The following is a 10302-nucleotide window of genomic DNA, read 5'->3' as shown; positions in this document are numbered from 1 at the left end:
TATTTTGTTACAAAATGCCACCATCTACAGGAGTAGGCTATGAACCTGCTTACTGCCATCGAATAAAACAGTTTAAAAGATAATTGCGACTTTTTTTCTCATAATTGCGGTATAAATTCGCAATTGCGAGAGAAAAAAATGAAGCCTACCTTTTTTATTTTTTATTCAGCGGCGGAAATACATTTCATACAGCTATATCACAATATGATTTAACGCAACAACTGCTTCTAAGGACTGTCCCTGGACATTTTTATATTAACAATTCATTACATTTTCTAGGCACTCAAAGCGCTTTACATAAGGGGGGGGGGGGGGGGGGGGGGGTCTCCTTAACCACCCCCAATGTGCATCATCCAGGTGGATGCGACGGCAGCCATATTGCGCCAGACCGCCCACCACACACACCAGCTGGTGGAGAGGAGACAGAGTTATGAAGCCAATGAGTATATAAGGATGATTAGGAGGCCATGATGGACAAAGGCCACTCGTAAATTTGTCCAGGATGCCGGGGTTACACTGATGTGATTATACTGATGCTGTTTAGTAATACTGAGAAGGTTTCTCAAGTTCCTCCTCCTGTGTTCACTTTGACTGGAAATCTCATAGAGGTGGTTCATTCTTATAAGTACCTTGGCATTTGCCTTGATGATGCTCTCACTTTTAAACCTTATATAGATAACCTTGTGAAGAAACTCAAACTTAAGCTGTCTTTTTTCTTTCAAAATAAATTTTGTTTTTCTTTTAAAGCAAAAAAGCAGCTAATCACTGCAACATTTTTATCTGTCTTAGATTATGGTGACCTGGTATATAGGACCGCTTCAGTACAATGTCTGCATAAGATTGACACTGTTTATCATGCATCTCTGAGATTTATTACGAATTGTAAAAAGTTGACCCATCATTGTGAATTATATTCCAGAGTGGGATGGCCATCGTTGTCCAACAGGAGATCAGGGCATTGGCATATTTTTATCTACAAGGCCATGCTTGGTCTTTTGCCATCCTACATCAGTAGTTTAATCACATGGAGAAGTGTTGGTTCTTATTCATTGCGATCAAATGATCACTTGCTGCTATTTGTCTCTTTGTTCCATTTGCCCGTACAGAACTTGGAAAAGGGGCTTTTGTTTACTCCGCTCCTTCTGCATGTAATTTTTTGCAAAAAGACTTCAAATGATCTAAACTTATTTCCTTAAATGCTTTTAAGTCCAGATTGAGAGAACCTGAAATGACCTGTTTAAATTGTAAATCGGGAATCTCCTTCTATGAAGGTCGCCATATTGTGATGCCATGTTTCTACCGTAGCCGACAGCGAACAAACAGCGTTACATAGCGCGTTTCGTCACTACCTTGAAAGAGAAGCCGCAGAAAAATAGAAGAAGCTAGCCATAAACACCGTGAGTAGTGACTTTTCCCTTGTCAGTGGTGTAAAATATGTAGTTGGATTGTTTCATGTAACTTAATTCTTCTCCCTCACTGTGTTATGGCTTTGCTATGTGGGGATAAATGTGCTGGTTACGTTCGTGAGACAGCTGATTAGTACTCTTGTCATTGACCGTAAAACAGTTACAGGAATCACCAACCCGTCGATCTTGGAAGCATTTTAAGTCGATCGAGTTTCCAAAATCAGAGAAAAAAGCCTATCGTGTGTAGTAAGTGGTATCTAGGGGATGCGGAGGAGCGCGCTGTTACAATCATGTCATTTTTGCCGCATGCACCTTTGGGCTCATGCGGACGCGTCGAGTATAAACAAGGCTTAACGCTTTAACCAGCTCAGCCACAGTAACAGCTCATATTAGCCAGCTAAACTTTTACTACCCTGTTAGTAAAAATATATAGTTGCATAGCTTCATGTGGTTCTTCTCCCTCGCTATATTATGGGTTTGCTATGTGGGGAGAATGTGCTGGTTTACTAAGCTGGTTTACAGCTGATTACTATTATTATATTATGTATTAAGACCCTTGATCCTCACCTGACTATGGCTTTGTAATCTTTATCCATGATGTGGTTTATAATGGACGGTGGTACAGAAACTTGGTTTACTCTGGCTATTCTCTGCTGTCTCAGACGACGATGTTTGTCCAGTTTTAGCCACCGTAGCTTTTTCGAAAGGGAGGGGTGAGCAGTGGGCTGAGCCCTTAGTGTAAACTCGCAACCAAACCGCTAGATGTCGCCAAAAGTTACACACTGCACCTTTAACTTCTGATCCGAAGAACAGTGCTCTTTGACAGTACAGTGTCCCCGTCACTATACTGGGCCGTTAGGATCCACACAGACCACAGGGTGAGCACCCCCTACTGGCCCCACTAACACCTCTTCCAGCAGCAACCTTCCACCTAGGAGGTCTCCCATCCAGGTACTACTAACCAGGCTCAACCCTGCTTAGCTTCAGTGGGCAACCTGTCTTGGGCTACAGGGTGATATGGCTGCTGCCATGGTATTAGGTATTTGTTATGGTGTTAGGTATCTAATACCAAAATGGTATCAGATATTCAAATCTCTCATTCTGGAGAAATTAGTGAACCACAATTGTTCACAAATGGGTTGACCTTTTTATGCTAAAATGAAGAATAAAAATGGAGGCTTAAATAGAACAAACTGCAGAAAATTACAAACAAGCTCAATAATTTGTTTTTAACCCAAAGGAGAAAAGTTTGAAATGGTATGACAAACATCTACACCAAGACAATCGCTAATTTATACACCACTTTATTTCATTATAGGTCCTCCCGAACTGCTGGATGGCAGTAGATGAATACAAACTTTCACAACTGATCTCATTCTAAAAGACTTTTAGAGCTGTGGTAGATCTACAATTACAGTTGGTCAATTGAGGTTTAAAATGTATCAGGATCACAGCATTGAATTCATACCAAAAGAACTCCCACTTATTGAAAGCACTCAGCAGACATCTAGGTGAAATTACAACATGCAATAAAGATTTGAAATTAAAAAGCATTACAACCGTCTTCAATTTAACCTTTTCTCTCAGACAAGTAACAAACATGTTAAACATCATGAACCTTGCAACTCTAATATCTTAAGGAGCAAAAGTCAGAACACATAACGGTAATCTGGAAAGTGCAGAGCTGTTTCTTGTACTTGCAACCACAATATTGCACTATTATAGTGGAAACAGAACAACTTATGACTTTAGGCTTGGTTAAACATTACAGTATATTCTAGTTTCTGAACCTTAAATATGCAGCATCCTTATGGAGTGTCTGACTCCCACTATGATTATAACACATTGATACCATTTGAAATATGTTGACAGCAAAGCCGGGTCTCATGCTATGAGTCTTGCAGTTTCTTCTCCAGTTCTGTGAACACCTTTGTGTTGATCTCATCCACTTCATCCTCCACCTTATTAAATACAAAGATATACATAGTCATGTGAATTGTGAAAGTCATGATCACTGTAGGTAAAATATACAAATAGTGTTCACATGAATAACTTTCCCATTCTGTCACTGACGATCTCACCTTACGAAAAGTGAAATGTGCCCTGATTGGTTGACCGTTTGAGCGTGTTTTTTGAAAATGTCACGCCCCCTTTTTTCCCTTGCATGTCTTAAGCCCCGTTCAAACCACCAGCGACTTTGTCGCTGTATGTCGCTAGTCTCTGTACTGCGAGTCGCTTGCCTGCATTCTTAGTGCTGTCACTCTAATTTTATTGGTAGACAGCACGTCTGGCCATATCTATACAAAATACCATCATAAGTTATATATACAACTATATAATTTGACTAGGCATTAGGATCAAAAGAATTAAAAGTAACAGTATGCTGTTGGGAGAGTTTTTTTATATTACCACACAGTGTTCAGTGGATTAAATAATTTATTAGATTAACGATCAATCAATCAACAAATTAAACTCACTCATACTGTCATAAATCACTAAAAATTCATTCAAATTTGACAAATAATAAAAATTTCTTGCCCCTAATATTCAACATAATGCAGGGGAAACTGTAAAATGAATTGCAGCAGTGCTAAAATTGCATAATAAAATTACAACACTGACTCGAACTATAAATGTATGAATTAAACTCACTTGAGACTGTCGACAGTTTCTTTCCCATGCATCATTTTATTATATCCATGTTTGTGGTTACAGTCAAATCAACAGTGAAATCGCCCTCGAACTCTTCTGTCTTGCCTGCACTCGGGAAAGGATGACATGAGCTCCACTGAAAGTATTCTTTCCTATTGGTTTTTCGCCCGCGAAAATCGCTTTTCATTTGCATAAAGTTGAAATTTCTGAACTTTTGTCGCGTGTCTCGCCCACATTTCGGTCGCCAATGGTCACACGAGCAGTCGTGTTGCCGGAAGTCGCCAGTGCTCCATTGAAATGAATAGGATTGTGTCGCTTTAGCCCCTTTCACACAGAGATTCCGGAAAATACACGAATAAAGTGACCCGGGATTTGACCCGGGTTCATTTGATTTTGGTTCAGTCACACTGCCAGTGATTTTCCGGAATCAGAGAGTGCGTTCACACACAACCCGTAAAAATCCTGTAAAGACACGTGACATCGATGTGACATGTAATGTCTCAGCAGCGTCTATAGTTCGCTTATGAGCTGCGATTTCTCTCTGGAGAAACCACGCTTGTGCATTTTTTTCTCTGATTCGATCATAAACTAGCACATTATGTACCGTTTCACTAGCCTGCTTTCACTGCACTTCAGCGTCATCATTACGACACGGCATTGATTACGGCTTTTGTTCACACAGCTCACGTTCCGGGACATATCCCGGCAATGTTACTAGGTCCCCAACCCGGCATTGATCCCGGGATCAATCCCGGGTCGTGTTTGCGTTCACACAGAAGGCGTTCTGGCAATTTCCCGGGATCAACGCGCTGTGTGAAAGGGGCTTTTGTCGCATTTAAATGAGGTATATTGAAGAAAATATTGCCTGGAAGAAAACTGAAGACTACAATCGAGGCGTTTCAGGGAGTTCAGAAACAGTGTGCACTGAAATAGGAAAAAACTCCCTTTGGAGTGGAGTACTTAGCAGCTGTGGGATTTGTAACTTTGCAGACCTTTTTCATGCTCAAACAGCAGAATTACAAACTAAAGTTGAAACAAAGTTGAAAAAAAAAACATAATAGGCCACCTTTAATGAATTTATATTTCTCACCTGTTCTACCAGGTCTACCTCGGGTATATAAAACTGCAGCATGTTCTGGATGCCATTTTTTAGGGTAACTGTGGAGCTGGGACAGCCAGTACACGAGCCAACCAGCTTCAACTTTACAGTGCCATCCTCAAAGCCTTTGAATATGACATCTCCACCATCCTCCTGAACCGTGGGTCTTAAGGAAAGCAGACACAGCATTAAGCTCTGGTGGACATCTAAAAACTTTCATTACATAACTAGCTAATAATTTGAAAGGCCTGTCCACATAAACAGCCATTTTAATGTGTCATTCTAAAAGCTTTTCACTCAAGTGGCTAATATTTATATTTTTAAAATCGAAAATAGATAATTAATCATTCAAGCTGCAGTCCATAACTGTTGGCGCTCTAGCGGTTAATAAACAGAACTGCATGCGTCTTGCGGAAGAACATTGTAGCCGGAGCTGCTTGTTTATGCCTGTGACGAGTTACGCAGGTACTGGACTAAAATAGTCTGAATATAAACACTTATAAGTGTACCGTAGTGATTTAGGATAAGACAAAAACACGGTTTGGAAAATGGATTCATGATGTACATGACGTTATATCTATTTTGTACATTTTGAACTTAAAAAAAAATATGGACTGCAGCTTTAATAATCAAATTAAGTACCAACATAAAATAATATAGATTAAATATGTTTTCAGTATTTTTTTGGAATGGATAAAATCACGCACATATAATCACTCATGTGTAATTACAGCTCTAATTAATGTATGTAATTACATTTGTAATTACACTGTTGACCCTTCCTTGACACCCTTAAACCTACCCATACCAACACACCAGCCCCTTACCTTACCCCTATCATACATCAATAGCAGCACAAGTGTTTTACAATATAACATCAACACAATAAGTACTTTGTACTTATTTTTTGATGCAAGTACATAGTACTTAAAGCCACTTAATATAAAGTGGGACCAAAATACTATTCAAAAGTTTGTTTGTTAAAGTCTCGTACACTCACAAAGGTTGCATTTATTTGATAAAATATACAGTCAAAACAGTAATGTTGTGAAATGTTATTACAATTTAAAATGACTCTTTTCTAATTTAATATATTTTAAAATGTGATATTAAAGTCATCATTAAGCATAATTACTCCAGTCTTCACTGTCACATGATCCTTATAATATGCTGATGTGCAGCTCAAGAGACATTTCTTATCATTATAACTGTTGGAAAACAGTTGTGCTGCATAATATTTTTGTGGAGACCATAAAAAATGTTTTTGATTCTTTGATTAATTAAAGTTTAAAAGAACAGCATTTATTTGAAATAGAAATCTTTTTTAACATTATAAATGTCTTTACTGTCACTTTTGATCAGTTTTTAATTCTTAAAGCATCCTTCCTGAATTAAAAGTAAACATTGTACAACTATATGGTATATAGAGTGTATATGGAATCGAAACAATCAAAATTAAATGAAACAATGATACCTGATCCTTGTGTCTAACAGCTCTTTGATCATTGAGACAATTTCATCATCATCCTCTGTAACACCTGAATAATAAAGACACATTAAAATGAACAGACCAGTTAAAATACAGTTCATAATGCACCATCATTTATTTAGTCAATCTGTGCAATGTTTGGCTCACTGCTCTCAGCATGTGTTGCTCCCATTGTGATGGACTTTCCACTCTCAAAGAACTTACTGATGACCTCAGTCGCATGTCGTTTAATGTCTGTCCATTCAACATCGTCATCTGTCTTTAATAAATAACAATTTACTCATGAATTTAAATGCAGTACTTCAGAACACACACTAACAGTCAAACAGAATGTCTAATCGTTGAACGCTACCTTAGTCAGTGTGATAAAATCTGGGCCATAAAAGACACTTTTTATGCCTTCAATTTGGAAAAGATCCCTGTTGGATGATTACAACAAATGTATTTAATACACAGCAAGGCTAAGCACGCCTTTTGACGGATGCAAGAGCAACGGATTACCTCAAACTGAATCAATGCAGAAGAATTAATGATACATTCAAATCACTATTTGCAAAAGGACATGATTTGATTTGAAAGTAGACAATAAAGTTGAAACCTTGTTTACCTGGCTAATGGGGAACTCTCTGCTGAGCTTGATGTTGGGAAATCGTGAGTCCCTGTCCCCAACACAGGCTTGCCGGGAAGAAACTTTAGGCTTCTGGGGTTTGGTGTGTCTTGAGTTGAAATTGAAATTTTTCGTACTGAAAAAACAAAAACAAACTTTTTTTTTTTTAAACGTCTTAAGTCCTCAGAAGGACTCAGTTACAGGGCTGTACAATATAAAATTCAGTAGCATTACAAACTTTAAATCATCAACAGTGATCTGAAATGGAACAAAGAGGATATCTGGTAAAAGTAAAATGCTTCACCTGAGAATACTTTGCAGTCATACTGTTGAGACTGTATTCTGTGGGAAGCCCACACTGAATAGCACTGTTTTCGGTCATTTACAGGCAATCTAAAAGAGAAAATAAGTAATTACATTCCCCACAAACACTACATACGCTATACATGCCAAAATACTACCATAATAAATAAAATAATAGTACATAAATAAAACATAGAATACATTGAGGATCAGCTGAATACATAGAATTCCATTCAAACAATATAAATTATTTAAATTTATTTTTATGACAGTGGAAGTCAATACCAAGGTAATCGTTTGACTGTTAGTACTTTGGTGGAAATTACGGTTACCATTGTAACCTAGAACTATCGTCATTTGACAATATATTATGTAACAATACACATCTTGGTTTTTAAATACTGTGAAAGATGCAGGATGCCATTTCCAACCTAAAACGATGTGTCCGTATGAGTCGCAATAGACTCCATCTTAAAGACGCCGCCATTTCGATTGTTTTGAAATGTAGGACCCTGAGGCAGACAATAACGCTCCTGTTCAAAAATACGACTTTGTGTATGTTTAATGCATGTTGTGATTTTAAATATTTCAAGTGCTTATAAAAATGGTTGCGCAAAGAGTATGAAATCAGAGTGAATGACGCCAAAACAACTGAAACCAATTGCACCCGGCATGCCAAGCACAAGTGGTCTAATGCTCGCTTAATTTCTTAAAGGGATAGTTGACCATTGTTGGCATGTGATCCGATCAAATTATAGTCGGCATAAACCAGAAGTTGTGATAGTCTTCTCTTCCCTATCCGAGTGAAACAGTTTCTTGAATGAGGAAAAAAAATGTAGGTTGGGATTTTGTCATGGATCTTGTCCATCAGGAATTGATATGGTTGTGATGTGTGACAGGTTGTCACGCCACCTCGTGCCAGTAAATACGTCATTAGTAAAGATTTGTCAATGTAAGAGGGAGGGGAAGTTATTTTAAAAAAGAGGGCACATGAGGGCCCTTGTCTTAAAAGAATTCCATAAAAAATAAGAACTGTCAATAGCCACGTTATTCAATAGCCAGAATAACAATTTTTATTTGAAGTAAACTTAAAACAATCTTCACATAAACATATTATAATAAATGTAATTTACCTGTGCCCTTCAATATATCAGGGCTCAATTTTTTTTCTATTGGCCCAGTCAGACCACTTTAGATTTTTACTTGCTCTGTCACAGTGCACAAAAACGTATTGTTTTCGTTGTTTTTGACCCATGTAACCTTGTAAACAATGCATTACGATTTTTTTTATGTAGGTCTAACAGATAAGATAGGCCTATTTGCAGAAATTTAATAAAGTTATCAAACACTTCACAGTCTTCACTGCATAAATGATAAATGACATATTTAATCTTTATTAAAGCTACAAAAGTTATTCAGTCAAGAGCAGCGAGTGATTTTCTATATTTCTTTTGTGCTTTGATTATCTTTTATTTTTTATTCTTTTGTGTTTCGATTATCTTTAATTATTTTGTGCTTTGACATCACAGCAGCAGGTTTATTAATTAGGCTGCTGTCACATTAAGACCTGCCGCTCATGATGCGGATATGAATGCATCACATTTTCTCACAACTGCGTTCATTTAAGACTTCATTTAACTCTTTTCAACCTGTTCTTGCAGGATACTCAACAAAACTGGCATTTTGGCATAATTTGTGTGTTTTGTCAGTTCAGGCGTTGTCTGAAGCTTTATACTTCTGTGTCGAATTCACGCCGTAGCTACGTCGTAGGCTGTGGTCGTAGGTGTTCAAAAAATGTAACAACGCGTCAATTCTATGCGGACCGCAAGCACTGTGATTGGTCTGCTAGAATCCCTCAACACGGCGAACAACACAGAAGTATAAATGAAAGCTGAAGCGTAGCCTACGGTGCAGAGGCTACGTCGTAGGTCCGACGAAGAAGTAGAGTCGGCAAGAGAGATCACAGACATGTGCCAGTTAATATTCTTAACGCTTTAATCTAGAAGAATTAATCACATGCATTAACGCATTAATTAAGACAGCACTAATATAAATATGTAATTATATAATTCATGGAGCATATTAACCATTTGTATTAGGCTGCTACATTTCAATCCTTTCTAAATACCAAATCTTTTCTAAATGGAACCAAAACGGCTGAAGACGCATATTTTTCAGCAACACCTGATCCATTAATACTAACACATTATCTTCTAAATCTATTCAACAGTATATCTATTATCTTTTTTAAAAAAAGTACATGTAGCCTACTGCGTTAGATTAAACTGGGAAGGGTCATAGCACTTGCATATTGTTGTCTTATTGTTAGTTTCACTGCTTCTATTGTTCTCATTTGTAAGTCGCTTTGGATAAAAGCGTCTGCTAAATGAATAAATGTACAAGTAAATGTAAATATAATTTTGAAGTATGTGTGTCAGACATGTTCACAAGTCCCTAAAAGCCAAGTCCAAGTCAAGTCTCAAGTCTTTTGGGTTCAAGACAAGTCGTAAGTCTTTGTTCTACTTTTTTAGCAATTGTTCTTACAGCTAGTTATTATAATTAAAGTTTTGAAATATCAAAACTGATTTGTACTTAAAAAATGTCAAATAAAGCACAAAACCATACTTAAAATAAATATATATATTTATTTATGTACAATTAAATATATATATATTACTTTCAAAATATATAACATTAATATACAATTTGGAATCTATGTTTGGAATGCAGGAACGGTCACCACGAC

General features: G+C 37.3%; 1 protein-coding gene across 1 annotated transcript; it reads right to left on the bottom strand.

Moving 5' to 3' along the window:
• Nucleotides 1–2694: 2694 nt before the first annotated feature.
• Nucleotides 2695–8272, bottom strand: LOC143703047 (NFU1 iron-sulfur cluster scaffold homolog, mitochondrial). The gene is made up of 8 exons (XM_077197169.1): nucleotides 7988–8272; nucleotides 7558–7646; nucleotides 7254–7389; nucleotides 6999–7065; nucleotides 6794–6905; nucleotides 6632–6695; nucleotides 5149–5323; nucleotides 2695–3367 (listed from the first exon to the last, which is right to left on the bottom strand). The coding sequence occupies exons 1-8, from the start codon at nucleotides 8041–8043 to the stop codon at nucleotides 3296–3298; spliced, it is 771 nt and encodes a 256-aa protein (XP_077053284.1). The 5' UTR covers nucleotides 8044–8272; the 3' UTR covers nucleotides 2695–3295.
• Between the last annotated feature and the right edge of the window lie 2030 nt (nucleotides 8273–10302).

This window comes from Siphateles boraxobius, unplaced genomic scaffold, assembly GCF_051911475.1.
Source record: "Siphateles boraxobius isolate OS27281-9 unplaced genomic scaffold, OSU_SipBor_1 37, whole genome shotgun sequence".
Classification (NCBI taxonomy): Eukaryota; Metazoa; Chordata; class Actinopteri; order Cypriniformes; family Leuciscidae; genus Siphateles; species Siphateles boraxobius.
Note: the sequence above shows the minus strand (reverse complement) of the source record. Positions and strands in the feature narration are given on the sequence as shown.